Source organism: Phoenix dactylifera, chromosome 2, assembly GCF_051530095.1.
Source record: "Phoenix dactylifera cultivar Ajwa chromosome 2, Ajwa_hap1_PhDact_Kaust_v1.1, whole genome shotgun sequence".
Taxonomy (NCBI): Eukaryota; Viridiplantae; Streptophyta; class Magnoliopsida; order Arecales; family Arecaceae; genus Phoenix; species Phoenix dactylifera.
In genome coordinates this window covers 33,329,936-33,345,730 of record NC_143191.1, presented here as the reverse complement: position 1 = coordinate 33,345,730, position 15,795 = coordinate 33,329,936, and the positions used below count along the sequence as shown (strand labels likewise).

The 15,795-nt window shown below is 42.5% G+C and overlaps 2 protein-coding genes across 3 annotated transcripts; one reads left to right on the top strand and one right to left on the bottom strand.

Moving 5' to 3' along the window:
• The first annotated feature begins 3,843 nt into the window (after positions 1–3,843).
• LOC103709999 (putative galacturonosyltransferase-like 6) lies at positions 3,844–6,207 on the top strand. The gene has a single exon (XM_008795555.6). The coding sequence runs from the start codon at positions 3,990–3,992 to the stop codon at positions 5,103–5,105; it is 1,116 nt and encodes a 371-aa protein (XP_008793777.4). The 5' UTR covers positions 3,844–3,989; the 3' UTR covers positions 5,106–6,207.
• Positions 6,208–7,946: 1,739 nt separating this feature from the next.
• Positions 7,947–13,821, bottom strand: LOC148714700 (seed maturation-like protein). 2 transcript variants are annotated; one of them, XM_088715991.2, is made up of 5 exons: positions 13,280–13,821; positions 12,911–13,184; positions 11,008–11,106; positions 10,709–10,917; positions 7,947–8,288 (listed from the first exon to the last, which is right to left on the bottom strand). In XM_088715991.2, the coding sequence occupies exons 1-5, from the start codon at positions 13,741–13,743 to the stop codon at positions 8,213–8,215; spliced, it is 1,122 nt and encodes a 373-aa protein (XP_088572117.1). In that variant the 5' UTR covers positions 13,744–13,821; the 3' UTR covers positions 7,947–8,212. The 2 variants fall into 2 exon arrangements, with proteins under 2 accessions (XP_088572117.1, XP_088572118.1); XM_088715992.2 differs by lacking the exon at positions 11,008–11,106.
• Between the last annotated feature and the right edge of the window lie 1,974 nt (positions 13,822–15,795).

Genomic DNA, 15,795 nt, shown 5'->3' with positions numbered 1-15,795 from the left:
AGTCAACCAAACATGCCAAAAGTACTTTCCTAGGCATTCTCTTCCTAGGAATTTGTTTCCTAGGAATCATATTCCTAGGAGGAAAAATGCTTCCCGCGAACCAAACGAGCCCTAAGTTGCGGGAGCAGGAAGGGACAAGATAGAAGGATTGTGGCAACCAACCACCTTATTTATAGAAGACATGGGTGACCCATGTTGGTACGACACATCACCAACCCTGGCCATGTGTTGCCTAGACGTTTGCCCTCGAGTGATTTTTCGGATCGCCATCATACCTCAAGCATCCATTCGGCCTCCAAACATCCTCTTCATAATTACGACAAGAACGACCATGCCTCTCATAAATATGGAATCTGGAAAATCTATGCGTCGATATTAAAAAGAGACATGACAATTATTCGGCTTTGTGGGCAATCTTCACTGGTTGGCCCTACCGAAGAGACTACTTCCGCAACCCTAGCTAGCAAGCTCGTATCGGCTATGAAAGTGGAGGGTAAGTGATAGGTCTTAGAACCGACCACATCTCATATAAAGAGCCGGCCAACCAAAGCTCAACATGAAACCTTTGAATTGCCAGTTAAAGCCAACCATGTGGCAAACCCAGAAGTGCATAGCTGACTTTAAATTTCAAAAAGTTCCTACAACTGGCGACACCTCACCTGAAATCTCGAGCGACCTCTGAGAACTCGCCAGCCAAACGGGCAAGACGCAATCCACATGCGAAACACCCATGCCTGATTCTTGGAACGGGTGGAGGCCTGCCAAACATGGCCGACTTACATGCCCAAATTTTGGGGCTACAGGTTCTCGCCTCCGCCTATACAATTCATTCCTCGGGGGATCTTCCAAATAAGTGCTCGCGTGCCCTGAAGGACCACCAAAATTTTCCTATGCTCCCAAAGCATCGTCCTGACTTAGGCATTGGAGAGTCTCCACCGAACCACTTCGATACGAGGACTTTTTTGTCCTTACTATTTCAAATCGGAGGTTGACCGCAGGCCAAAACTTCAATGGCAGCTCTTCATTCTGAATTGTGGCCTTGTACGATCGAAATAGCTCGTCGCCAAGCACTCCAGCATCTCTCCCACTCGGCGCCTGAGATAGACTGGCTCTCAGCGGCAACACTTAATAATTATTAGTTTTTTCCCAAATCGATTATACTCGTATTGTTCTTGTTCCCAATGTAAATTATAAAATAAAATTCCTTAAAACATTTCTAATATAGACCTATTAGCCTGTGCAGTAAGTTCTACAAATTCATTTTCAAAGTATTGGCTAATTGGCTCAAAAGAATATAGGGTGAAATCATTTTAGAAAATCAAAGTGCTTTTGTTCCGGGCAAATCGATTGCTAATAGCATCTTGGTAGCTTTTGAAATGGTTCATTATTTTTTTTTTGAAAAAAAAAAATGAGAGTCGGTCGGGGAAGGCCTCTTGGCCCTAAAACTTAATATTAGAATGACCTTTCTTTTTCTTGAGAATATGACGAGAATTCTAGGCCTTGCTGACAGATGGATTTCTCTTATAATGACCCGTGTCTACTGTTTCTTATTCTGTCATGACCAATAGTGAACCCAAGGGTCATTTTAAAGTAGCCCTCGAGGGGGCTTCGACAAGGACACCCCACCTTCTCCATATTTGTTTCTACAGCGCTTAGGGGAAGGGTGAAAGAGAACCAAGCCATACATGGGAGTGTCTATGTGAAAGAGAACCATGCAAGCCATACATGGGAGTGTCTATGTCCAGAAATGAACCAAGGATCTATCATCTCTTTTTTTGGCAGACAGCTGCCTCCTTTTTGCAAAGCAGCAAAAGCCAACCCACAGATATGTGGTTAATATTGAAGATTTCAGCTCTTACTTTCAGCACCAACGCCCCAAGAAGAGTTCATGATCAAATCACAAGCATACCACATTTGGACAATATAAAGTACCATGAGTCTTCCAACTATTCTCGGTAGATCCAAGAAGAAAGCCTCTGGGGAGGTATTGGAACGAGTAAAAAGAAAGCCAGAAGGATGGAAGGAAAAATTAATACTTCAAGCAGGCAAAGATGTACTAATCAGTGGCCCAAGCACTGATTAAAATTGCCAACAGCTTGATGGGACGAGCTGAATAGCTTAATAGGAAAAGTTTGGCGGGGCATATGAAAAATGAGAGGAAGATCCAACTGGATTCTGCAAGACGAAGAACGAAGGCAGCGTGGGATTTAGAGACTTGGAAATTTTCAATAAAGCTTTATTGGCAAATCAAGGTTGGAGGCTCCTTCAAATGCAGAGCACAATATTTTACAGGCACTAGAAGGCAATGCACTTCCATCTTAGAAGCAGCAATAGTTTAGCTGCTCCATCTTAGAAGCTCTATTGGCACATCATCCACCCTACTCATCAAGAAACATAAGGATATTTTGGAGGCTGCAGGAGCTCGGTGGCAAGTAGGAAATGGCGAGTCATTACACGTTGGGAGAGAGAGTTACCAACACCTGGCTTTCAAGGTAATTTCAGTGTTTGCAGAGAGAGATGTTGTTTGACCTAAACATATTAAAGCACTGGCCACCAGATGAAGCTAGTATACACAAGATGGAACAGCTGGTATTGGGGCTAACCATTAGAAATCATAAAGGAGAGCTTGTAGAAGCTTTGTCAAATGTCGATTCAACCGAACGTATGGAAGCACTTTTGCACTAATGTTGAAGTTCTTGATGTTATCCTAAAAAGCAGACTCAAGAAAGATCATAACTCTTGCAATTAGGAAAGATAGTACGAACTGTTCTAATATGGGAGTAATAACAGCAGACAACAAAGTTAACTTCATAAGATTTAGAAAGAGTGCTCCTACGCTGACTAAAAATACTCAGCCTCTGTTTGAAAGTTTTGGAGAAAAAAGAAAAGAAAAAAAAACTTTAATGAGGAGGGAAAAGAAAAGAATGGAATAGAATAGACTTTTCTCTCATCTTGTTTTGTTTGGAAGTTTTAGAAGAAAAAAGAAAGTACTTTTTTTTATCTTATTTTGGAGTTTGGAAAGAAAAGGAGCATGCTTATGAGTAGAGGGTAAAATAGGTATTATAAAAAGTTTATTAAGTTTCAATTCTTTTCTCTCCAAATCTTCTCATTTATGGGAGGAAAGAAAGGAAAAAATTGGAGACCAAAATTTTTCCTCCTATTTCCTCCTTTTCTTTTTCTAAAAAACTTCTAAACGCCAAAATTTTTAACTTTTCTTTCTATTCCATTCCTTTCTTTTCAATTCCAAGTTAATCTTTGGCTGTAAAATGCCTTATGCAAGATATTTTAGGCTGTTCAGGAAATAATAAAATTATCACTCTTTATAAAAAGCTATTAGGGAAAATATTCGAATTTTCTATTTTTTTATAATAAAACAGAGTTTATTACAGCCATTTTTTTAAAAAAATCATGCCATGCTTAAGGGCTATTCTTACTCAACTTTAGGACTCAGCCGGTCCTCCATCACTTTTCCTCCATCAACCATCACTATCAGTCAAATAATTGGCAGCCCCAGCTGCTAATCCAGTTGGCCACCGATCCACTAGTTATTACTATAATTATATAGTAGTCCGACACAATATATAACCAATAAAATATCACCCAGCCATAACTACGGCCTGCCGCCTTGTCGCACAAAAGAAATCCATATCAGGGTGAAAAAAAAGCGGCCAGGTCGGACAGAGAAAACCTATTGATGTGAGAACGCATCAATCTCAAACCCCGGTTGACTCCATCCCTCCAGCTCGCGTTTCCTCGTCACTAACCCGACGCGCGACGGTTGAGTCGTGTCCAATTGTCCATCGAGGCGAGCCCGAGGGTAGGCTACGACAAAAATTTATACGCTGCGGGCTTGAAGCAGCCAAGGACAGCGATTCGTACGCGTCCCACCCCACCCTGCCGCTCCCCGTTCCCTCTTGGGCTCTTTCCCTTCCCTCCTTTAACCCACCCGTCTCGGCTTCCATCTCTGAATCTCTCCGTCGGCAAAAAAGATGAACCGAAAGAACGCAGCGTCCATGCCTTTTTCTCTCCTCCTCGCCGTCCTCCTCCTCCTCCTCCCTTCTCCCTCCGAGGCGGTCCGCTCCTTCCCCGCCGGCGTCGACCGGTTCGTGGAGGCGCCCCAGTTCCGGAACGGCGATGCGTGCCCGGCCTCCCCTTTCCACGGTGGTGTCGCCGCCTGCGACTCCTCCTACGTCCACATCGCAATGACCCTCGATTCCCACTACCTCCGCGGCACCGTCGCCGCCGTCTTCTCCATCCTCAAACACGCGTCGTGCCCCGAATCTATTTTCTTCCACTTCGTTGCCTCCGCCGGCCCCTCCTCCTCCGACCTCCACCGCACCGTCCGCTCCGTCTTCCCTTCTCTCCGCTTCAAGATCTATCCCTTCCGGGAGAAATTGGTCCGCGGCCTCATATCCGCCTCCGTCCGGGAGGCCCTGGAGAACCCCCTCAACTACGCTCGCAACTACCTCGCGGACCTCCTCGAGCCCTGCGTCGACCGGGTCATGTACCTCGACTCCGATGTCATCGTCGTCGACGACATCCGCCGCCTCTGGGACACGCGCATCACGGAGCCGGCGGTGATTGCCGCGCCGGAGTACTGCCACGCCAACTTCACCCGGTACTTCGCGGAGGATTTCTGGGAGAGATGGGACGGGCAGAGGGTTTTCTACGGCCGGCGGCGGCCCCCGTGCTACTTTAATACCGGGGTGATGGTGATGGACCTGGCGCGGTGGCGGGCCGGGGAGTACCGCCAGAAGATCGAGCACTGGATGAAGGTGCAGCGGATGAGGCGGATCTACGAGCTGGGATCGCTGCCGCCGTTCCTGCTGGTGTTCGCCGGCGAGGTGGAGGGGGTGGACCATCGCTGGAACCAGCACGGCCTCGGTGGCGACAACTTGTCCGGGGACTGCCGGCCGCTCCACCCGGGGCCGGTGAGCCTGATGCACTGGAGCGGCAAGGGCAAGCCCTGGGCCCGCCTCGACGCCGGCAAGCCCTGCCCTCTCGATGACCTCTGGGCGCCATACGATCTCTTCCTTCCGCCGCACTCGTCCTCCGCCTCCGACTCCGACTCCGATTCCTCCGCCGCCACTGTCGTTTCTTTGTAGACTATGGTCATAGATTCTGTTCTTTTTTTTTTTTTTTATGGGGTGATCCCGTCACCACCGCCGGCGCTGTACAGCAGAGAAAGCGACAGCCGCAGAGGAGTAGTTTATTCGGATGGATGCAGAGACCGGGCATTGATCTCGTTCGTTCGATTACGGATTTTTTTTTGATTTGGATCTCCACAGACATTGCTCGCTATTTCGTTCATTTTTTTCTCTCTTCTTTCGAGGGATTCATTCCATCGTTTTCTTGTCGATAGAAATTCCAGAGTTTCTTAATTTTCTTTCGTTGAATACTTGATTTTTTTTCGAGGAACTCTTTTCATGTTCTGATGATTCAAGGGAGGGTGGAATTTGATGTTCGCCAACCAACGTTAGCAAATTATTTTGTTGCATTCGAATAATGATGATGGATCCGAAGAGCTAGAATAATAATAATAATAATAATAATGGAATAATCGAATTGCATTTTTTTTTTTTTTTTGCTGCATCATTTTTTTTCGGATTCTTTTCGTTTTCTTCTTCATGAAGAAAAAAAAGAAGTCTTGGTTTCATAATCTGGAAAGTTCTCGTTGGATTCCAGAGATGCCTGACTCGTTATACGAGCTGGACGCAGCAAGTGCTCTGCCGGATTGGATAAAAAAGTGAAGCGGAAGTGTCGCCATATGAGACGCGACCAACGAGGATGGATGGTGGCGGCATTTAGGTGATCTACTGTTGTTTTAGTGTATCCAAGCTGTTACTGAGGGTATAGGAAGAGCTGGCTATGGCTTATGTTTACAGCGGATAGCGTACGTGGAGGAATATCATTTAGTGCTGCTAAATCAGCTATTCTCGGGACAAATCACGAGTTCTTTCTGAAAAAGATAACAGAAGGAATACATTCGGAAGTAAGAGAGAGAGAGAGAGCGAATGAGACTTCTGAGATACCTAAATGCCGTTGTGATAAAAAAGGTGCATTGCTCTGCGCTCAGAAGTTTTTAATTTTAAAATTGTGATTATGTTTTTCAATCAGGGATGTGCTGTACCCTCCTCTTTCTCTCAAAAAGAAAAGGCAGAGAGAACACAACGTGATAAGAAAAGAATAAAAATTTACAAATTATATTAGATGTTGAAAATTTTCCAATTTGATGTCTTGAACTTAATTTCATGAAGTTTCATTGCACGATAGAGATCTCTATTATAAATTTCTGACTTATATTTAAAATAAGAGTAAAATATCACAATTTCGTAATACATCCATATATTGAAAGCCACGATAATCTTGATGAAGTTTGACCCCTTCCAATGGCTGAAAAACTATCCTCTTACGCAAGCTTGACATGCTAAGCATAAGAGCTGTCCCTGTTTTGCTAGGCTCCTGAAAAGCATCAAAAATCACCATTCTATATTTTGAGACTTCAGAAGACTCATGGCCCCAGTCTTGCTTTTCTTAGCTTTTATTTATAAATCATATTTTTCCTAAGATGTTCAAGGTAATAGAGGATATCCATGGAGAACATGAAGACCAAGAAAGTTGAGCTTATGATCATTACCACAAAGGATCAGGAGCAATGAAGTCTACCACATTTTTGCATCAAACTTGAATCACTCCTTTGTTCCCTTTATATCATTCCAAATCGAATCACCTTATCTTGCACGGCTAACTGGAAAAAGACGCAAACATCATCTGCTGAGTCATCTTTAATTCATGAAAGTTTCCACTAATGATTATGATTTGTGAGTCTGTATTTCAAATCGGGAGTCTGTCTACTAAAAGGTTCTGTTTTTTTAGCATGGGAAAGGAGGTTACAATTCAATGCGTATACTCAACACAGGATAGTTCTTATCCAGAATATGCACTTTAAAATTCGAATGTTTTGGAAGAAGGCAAGGTCAGCATGAATCACTGACTCCCAAATCTTTATTTATTTCTGACCACTCGGGGGCTTACTAGTTTGGACAATAAAATGAAAATTAAAACACCCCCCAAAACAATTTATGCATTCCCTCATTTTAAACTGTATACCTGATATCTTCTAAAATTGGAAGTTACTTAAGGGCAAGGCAATAGAATGAATTATCTAATGAGTTTGCAGGGAAAGAAACTTATATCAGGATTACTGGGTGACAATCACAACAAAAAAAAAAACACAGCTGTAACCAGTCTCTTCGTTAAGCCAGTTGCACGTTATAGGCATGCTGCAATATCAGAATCAAAATATGGTACCAAGGTCAGCCTGAGTTATCACATATGGACATGAGCTCGAGCCATTACTTATAACTCAAACAGTTCAGCCTCAAATGCAATTAACAACAGATTTTAAAAGGATCAAAAGATTTTATGCTGCCTGACAGGATCAAAAATCAGTGATGTTTCACATTAATGTATTGGTTTACTTCAGCGCCCCCTGCAGAAACAAGTAAATAAGAAAGTTGTGCTCTCTATATGAATAACTACATTTCCAGATGCAACCTCAGTCTTTATGATCCTCTACTGATGGAATTCTGTTTGTTTCTGAATCATTTTTTGCATCTTTTCCCAGTTATTTACCTATAATAATTCGTGCCTAGTTACCATGGAACAAAATTTTCCAAAATAAAATAAGCAAAGGTCTGTTTTCCAGCATCCATAAAAATTACAACTCGAGGTCCTCTTGATGATTCGGTTTTCCAAATTCAGATTTCGATCTACCAAGTATATGCTCAAATTAAAGAAATATGCATAAAGACACACCTTCATATAATAATAATTGAGTTGGAGCACAATAATAATGAACACATTTTATAACGTTCAACAACGTGGGAAAGGTATCACAATCAAAATTTGTTGGCAAAGTTTAAGGATACATACCAATGCTAAGCTCAGGTTGGAACCATGTAGTGTTAATCTGCATTATTTGAACATCAGCTCAAGAATTTGGCAAATTTCTGAACATATATCTTTCAGATTTAAAGGGGAGAAAGGAAAATTATGGCATGATTTTAAAAATGTAAGGCACATGTAAAATTATACATGTAGCGGGGGGAGAAGCTATCAAAGGGAAGGTGGTGGTTTCCAGACAAGAAAAACAAAATACAACTAATATGAGCAACAATGTTGATGCACGCTTCTTTAACTTCATTCCTTCTTATATTGACCCAACAGCCCAGCTCAGGTGCAACCTGTACTCTAAGCCTCTCAAGTGATGACCCAACAGCATACACCTGCAATTGGCAGAAGGGAAAAAAGAAGAGGGAATCATGTCAGCAAGTTTAGATTGTAAATCAATTTCAGGGCAACTCAAAGAACTGTAAAAGACAATAAACTAAGTTACTGCTAAAAATCAGGAACAATAAGCTTGAATAGGTAACATACACTACTCAGGGTTAGACTTGCATAACCAGGAGGGCTATTGTAATTAGTTCAAGAACAGATAAAAAACACAATTGCTTACACATTTCTAGTCTTATGATTCCAACCATTTCTTACTAAAAGAATGTAGATATCTGGCAGACATGTAAAAACCCAACTCTGTTCCTAATTTCTTGCATCGTGTGGAACAAGAGTAAAATTAATTATATTGCTAACTACCTCAGTTACAAAACTCTACTAGGAGCAGCAAGAGTAGGTATCCCAGGGATTCCAATTTTTTCAAGTGAAGGAACTTGAGATTGGTACTTTTCTCCCCTAAGGTGGCAATCTCTCATTACATGAATCATTTTTTTCAAAGCCAATATTGAGTATGTAATATGGTGAATCCAGTTTAGACTTCAAAGCAGACAGGACATGCTTTGACTTCCAAAACCAATAAATCAGGGGAATAGCAGGACCCTTTGGACGAGTATACCATGAAAAAAACATAACAGAGGAAGCATTAGATACTATAATGCCCGCCCCTGCCCCCCCACCCCCCCCCCCCCCCCCCAAAAAAAAAAAAGAAAAAAGGAAAAGAAAAAAACAAAAACCTCTGAGACTAAGCTTATAGTTTCTGACAGTCTTTTTTTTAATCTTAACCATCTTATCAGCTCGGTGTCATTTCTCGAAATAGGCTATTTCATTAGGTTGGAAAGCTAGAGGTGGTTCAGGGGCTTAAAAGGCTACTTTTGCCTCCTTGTTTCTTTTTTCACAAGTCCTGTATAGAAATTATTTTCTTGGAAAACCAATATAGAACCAGCAATTGACAACTTTATTATTCAAACAGGAATTTTGTTTCAAAGGGAACAATAAAGAATCTTAACATGAGAAACTCACCCATGAAATGCATAATTTTAATTCAGGTGGTAATTCAACCAAATTTTTACACTTGTGAAAGAAAATTTCTGGCCAAATTGCATCAGGACATTTTCCATTACTTTCGACCTTGTGCAACCTGCCAACTATTTATAGGCCACTCCTGCCGAATATATGCTTTTAGGCCAAAATTTTACTAATAACTACTCAGAAGGCCAAAATTTTACTAATAACTTATAGTAAGATTGAAAGATTTACCCTATCACTGAACCAAAATTTTTGCTTTTAGGCAGCTACGTTTTTTTATGGGAAGGTTGTCTATATTTACAGCATACTCTGTAACGGGCTACAGGTTTCTGAGTTGCATGCAGGAGAAGAGTTCTGTAATATGCTTGAGTTCAAGATCAAGAATGCAAATCCAAACAAGAAAACAAAACAAAGTTAATCAATATATATGTGTGTGTATGTGTGTCTGTGGGTGGGTGGGTGTGAAGTTCAGCAAGTAAGAAATCATCACAAAGGACACGGTCCTACCATAAGATGAACTTAAATACAGAAATTCCATACACAGACAGACTGCAAATCTACCTCAAAACCATCTATGGCCATCTCAAACTCATTTAACAGATCTATTTCTTTCCTTCACATATGAAGGTCTTCTCATTGGTTCAGTTCAATATATTAATGAGGTCAAACTGAAGTTTTGGAGAGGTTAACAACAAGATACACTATCCACAACAAGGCAGTCAGGGTTTTCTATATTGTACTCTTCTACGGTTTATTCTGACCCTCTCATCTATAAAGCAGAGAAGATTTGAAAAAATGCATGACCCCTTTGGTTAATTAGCTATCATCTTCCTCCCTCTTTGCATTGATTCTACATTTTTACTCATTTTGTTAACGGAACCCCAGGCAACATTTTTGTCTCAAACATTTTGTTCTTTTGCTGTTCTCTTTTTCTGTAATCATCATGGTGAAGTCAGCTGTTCATTAAAATTGAGATTTCTAATAAGTCAGCTCCTATCCTAAAGATTTTTCCATCCATAAGCATTTTATGCATGCAAGCAGAATAGTCTATTCCTAATTTTATGCCTCACTGGACTAACAAGGGCATTTTCCTTTTTACCTCTGAGCATTTGCAGTCTGTGGCAAACAATCAAATGTATTTATGTATATGTGCTCTCACGGATTGCCACTTAAACTTTTTTCTTCCTTTTGGATATGATCTGGTTTTCTCTGTTGCTGCTAAAAATTTTATATATTCTCCAAGAGTTGGACTACACAAACTAGCAACTCATATAGATCCCTACCTAAATTGCACATCCATTTTGGTTCATGGAGAAACTAGGACAATAACAACATGCTAGCAAGTTAATGAACAAAATGAATTTCAGACTCAGGAAAAGAGATGCACCAAAAGAGTAACTTTGCTAGATAATCCCGGGTAGTAATAGTCTCGCACTGATTGACATCATTTTTAGGGTGAGCACCAATTGTTGTCTCTGATGAATCTTCTAACAAGCTAGGAGTGTTTCCGTTTAATATTCTGATATATATGTCCTGAACAAGTTGTTTAATGATTCCTTCCACCTCCGATGATGATGGTTGAGATAATTCGCACACCTGCCAGAGGAATTTTGGTCAGCAAATTGAGGTTTAGAGAAAAAAAGTAAAATAATTTAGAGATTTTTTTCTCCAGATTCAAAAGCTTACTATAGCTGGTTCTAAAGACCTCAGGTAATTTAAAAGGTCATTGTTGTTTTCTTTGCTGTGTTCCAGGTAAAATTTATCCTGCCTTTCTGCATCCAGTTCCTGAGATTATATATAACTCTCATGAAATGTTATGCCATACACGACAATGAACAAATATATTATCTTAAATTGCAATAAATTCTTCTGCAAGAAATAATGTTATAACCATTTGGATTTGAGCAGAAATAAACATATTGCACGATATTACAGATAGCTTCTAACCATAAAAATGCCAGAGTAGTAGAAACATGCATGTCCCCACATTGCACTATTGGAATCAGAGGATACAATGAGACACCTATTAAGCTTTTATTGAAATTCGGGAACTTCAGGAAATTGATGAATGCTGTTGCATCATAATGTATGAATGGAAAGCATGTGACCTGGCAGACTACCACATATTTCACAAAATAATATGTGATATTAACAAACATTAAGCTGCAGGCAATGATTTAGGTGCAAAAAAATCTAAACACGGTGATCAAGCTGGCAAGATTGACAAATAACAAGTGCTTTAGTAGGCAAAAGCATCAACCCAGAAAAAGAGTGATCATTTGAAATAACAAGCCAATCTAACATACTAGGCTTTTCAGTTCTTGCAATGGTCATAAAACAGTGATCCTGAACTCTAATACCATTTCTATGGAGTACATGCTAGAGTGAATTATAATCTCAATTGCGCATACATACATGGTCATATAGAACTTGCATTTCACAGAGTAGGACAACATACTACTGCGTGCACTCATGAAAAACATGTTAACACTATAATACAAAACATACGGTTCCACATATAGACTCCCATAAGAACAGAAAAAAAAATAAATGTAACAAGCATGTATGCAGTTTAATGCGTACGCAACTTTGTAGGTTATTTTACTGACTTTTGCTCAAACGCCATCTACATGAAAGCATATTTCATGCTCATCCATAGAGTTGCCTTCTCCAATTTATCTGTTGCATGTTCACAATTTTCTAGTGTCTCATCCATATATTCACACCAAAGCAACCTTCACTTTACATCTTATCACCTCTTCATTTCTTGCAATCTATTTCAAGATCTAGGTGCACGTGTATCGATTTCACATACTACTCGAGCTTGCTGGTGTTGAGTATGGTTAGAAGTATACATCCAGAAATAAGGATATTACCATGATTATGGTTAGATTTATCATCAAATATGATATCAATATAATTGTGGTTATATATATATTTTTTCTAATGAGGAAATATGTGCCTTGGGCAGTAGGAATTGAAGTTGGCAGTGTATTCTTCACGACCTAGTAAGGTACATAACAAGCCCAAATCATTCTTTAATTTCTAGAAAAACAAATAACAAGTTCAGACAATCACGCCATATCGAAATGATACAAAAGGGAAATGATCCCATACCCTCAAGCAGACTGGAAGTCGCACTCTGTTCATTTCATTCCCCGTTGGATAAGGATCAAACAACCGTGATGAATTGCATTAGATAAGACCACAGGGATTCCTACAGATATGTAGCTGATGGATCCTTATCCACAGTTGTATAAGATGGATGGACTGAAACAGGGTGGGAACTATTAGCCCCCTTCAAATAAGAGCAGGGCTTATTGAAAAATCCATATTCTTGTTGATTCATTGAAGGCCTATACCATTTGCCATGAGGAAATTAACTGCAGTATATCATGAAGATAAAACTTGCTAATAAAGGACCAAAAAAAAAAAAGCCACGTACAAGATATTCTCTCTAGCAGATGAAGGGAGGCAAAATCTCCTTGCACATCCAGAAATAGAGGTGTTTGCATGAAAAATTCAAGAATATAAATTGAAAATTACGACAATGCACCACTGAACAAGCAAAAGGAAAAGAGATATTCACCTTCTGAGCAGATGCCAATTCTGACTCCAGCTCTTGTATGTAGCTCAAAGCAGCAGGAGACAAATTCTCGAGACTCTCTGGAGCAATTCTCTCTTTGCCACCATCAATTCCTCGCAGCTCATCCTCATCCTCACCCATGCCTTCACTTTCTTTGCTGCCCTCCCCCAACACCTCAAACCCACCACGGGAAGCCACCAGCACTTCCCTACTCCCTGGAGAACTGTCGAAATTCCTCATCAACGACAACCGATACTCTGCATTCCACAACGTGTACCTTCACGGAGCAAAGAGAAAGAAAAATTAGATCCAAATTGGGCCGAATTTCTCCGAAATTTCATCCCGGGAAACAAAGATGGGACTTGGGAGTACCCGGTGATGATGGAAGAGAGGAGGAGATGGTGAAGGGGCTGCTTGGAAACCCTAATCGAGACGTCGAACTGGTCGGAGGGGAGCAATCCGAGCATGGTGGAGATGGTCCGCTTCATAGAGTCCTTGGCGGGGGAGGAGACACCCTTCCCGATGACGGCGGTGTCGAGGGGCTCGATATGGCGGAGCACGTTGGCCAGGGCCGAGAACTTGTGGCGGCCGGACCGCCGGGTGGAGACGAAGTCGTCGGCGACGCCGCCGCTGTCGAATCCGGAGACGAGACAGCAGACGACAGCGGGAGGAAGGGCGACGGCGGAGGAGAGGAGGTGAGATTCCCGCCTCCGGCGGAGAAGGAGGAGATGGCGGGAGGAAAGAACAAGGGAGTTTGGAGTTGGTGGGTAGGAGGAGGAGGAGGCAGAGAGGTGGCGGAAACGGGAGAGCAGGAGAGCTCTGGGGGAGGCCGCCATGGGCCGAGAGAGAGGGAGGCACTCAGATTGGACTCGTGGTGTTTCCGTGCTTGTTTTTGACGGGTGCGCGTCTACCACCAACCATCGCCGACGCAGGAGAGCAGACTAGAGATTGAGCCGAAGCCGGTCGACTCCGGTTCAGTGGTTGGGTTCAAGTGTTGGTCGATTAGTTTTTTTCGAATCTTGATGAGATTGGATTAATTTAAATCATTTGAATAAAAATAATATTTATACAAATTTAAATCTCCATGCTAGTTTAAAAGATAATGGCTTGAGCAGTTGATGATTTTCTCTTCCACTATTGCATGTTGTCTTAAAGGTCAAAATTATAAGAAGTAAAGGTCAAAATTATAAGCAATGTCTGTTATCTTCAATATAACAAGTGAGACAATTATGGCCGTAATGTCATACCAGCAAATATCAGCATTCTTTAAAATCTTATCTTAAATGACTATCTTGTGGTCCTCAAACTTGAAGGTCTAACTTGTTCTACCTATTTACCTAGCAAGTAGCTCTGTTATATGTATGGAAGGTTACAGAGAGTGAAGACTTGATGGTGATATATCTGGACCAAAATAGAATACTTGATGGATAAATGATTGTGGTTCAATTAAGCATGATTCTTAGGAATAATATCATGTCCTAAAAATGAAATAAAAGATATAAACACATAGGGATAAGTGTGTGAGAGAGAGGAGTTGGACATGGGTTTCTCGCTCTTCCCTCCTGATGGGGGGCAAAATGGATCGTCCTATTTTTGGCATGAAGTCACCCAATTCTGGAAGGCCGAGCTCAGAAGGCCGAGTGCGGAAGACCAAGGCCAACCTCAGAAGGCCGAACCCAGAAGACCAACCTCAGAAGGCCGAGCTCAGAAGGTCAACCCCAGAAGGCTGAGCTCCGAAGGCCCATCTCAGAAGGCCGAGCTCAGAAGGCCAACCCCAGAAGGCCGACCTCAGAAGGCTGAGCCGACCCTAGAAGGCAGACCTCAGAAGGCCCACCTCGTCATCCACATGCTGCGACCATGCCCTGTAGCAACCTCACCGTACCATGCTTTGCTTGCTGGCCACGCCACAACATATCAACCAGGGAGGATGCCATGCTTCCCCAGCCATGCCCCATCATATCTACCAACGCATTACCGTTCATAAGAACGGCCTATGCCGTATGCCTCAAGCAAGCTCTAGCTGCGTGCCGTCTAGCTAAAAGCTATCTCTTCCCATGAGGAGGATAGGTCATACCTTCGCTACCTCGGCACCTCTATGGGGACTATAAATAGCCCCATCAGGTAACGCTTAAAGGACTTTTGGCTGGATCAAATTCATCCCACTCTAACTTGAGCGTCGGAGGGCCCTCACCGAAACCCCACCGGTGAGGCTTTGTGCAGGTACATTGCCGCGCAGGAGGTAGCCCCCATCCTCTCCTTCCACACTCTGGCAGCTCTTCTGACACCTCCGACGTGGTCACCGTTGAGCCAGATTTGAACCACAACATTTTTGGCGCTAGAGAAAGGGCCTGAGTCGTGATCATGAAGTTGATGGGTCAAGGAGCTTCAAACGCATCGAGATGCTGGGTACCAACTCCCGGCAGCTCCCTCCAAAGTCCACCCCCTGCATAACCGGCGGACCGAACTCCTCAGGTCCAGCTGAAACAGTTTAGTCTATTTGTCCAGCAAGTCCAAGCACTCACTATGGCCGTTCAAGCCCTGCAGCGGGCAGGAGCACATCCTGCACTCCCTCCTCATGGGTGCAAGTGCTCAGGACGGCGCTCGCGATGTTGCTCTCCTGCAGAGCATCGCCATCACCGAAGCTCTCACCGAGCTCGGTCTCCAAGCTGGGAGGGCTTGTCGCATAGCCATTATCCTGAGAGCTCGCGCCAAAGTCTAACGCCTCGAGCATGAAAGCAACCATCTGAGGTGGGGTCTGCCCCATGCCGAGCTGCAACGGAAGCCCTGCTCGAGCTCGGCAGAAAAGTCAGGACTTGGAGCGGCAGATACAGACGCTCCGAGATCGAGCCCTGAAGCGAGATGCCGACCTCGACTTTACAACTGAGTCT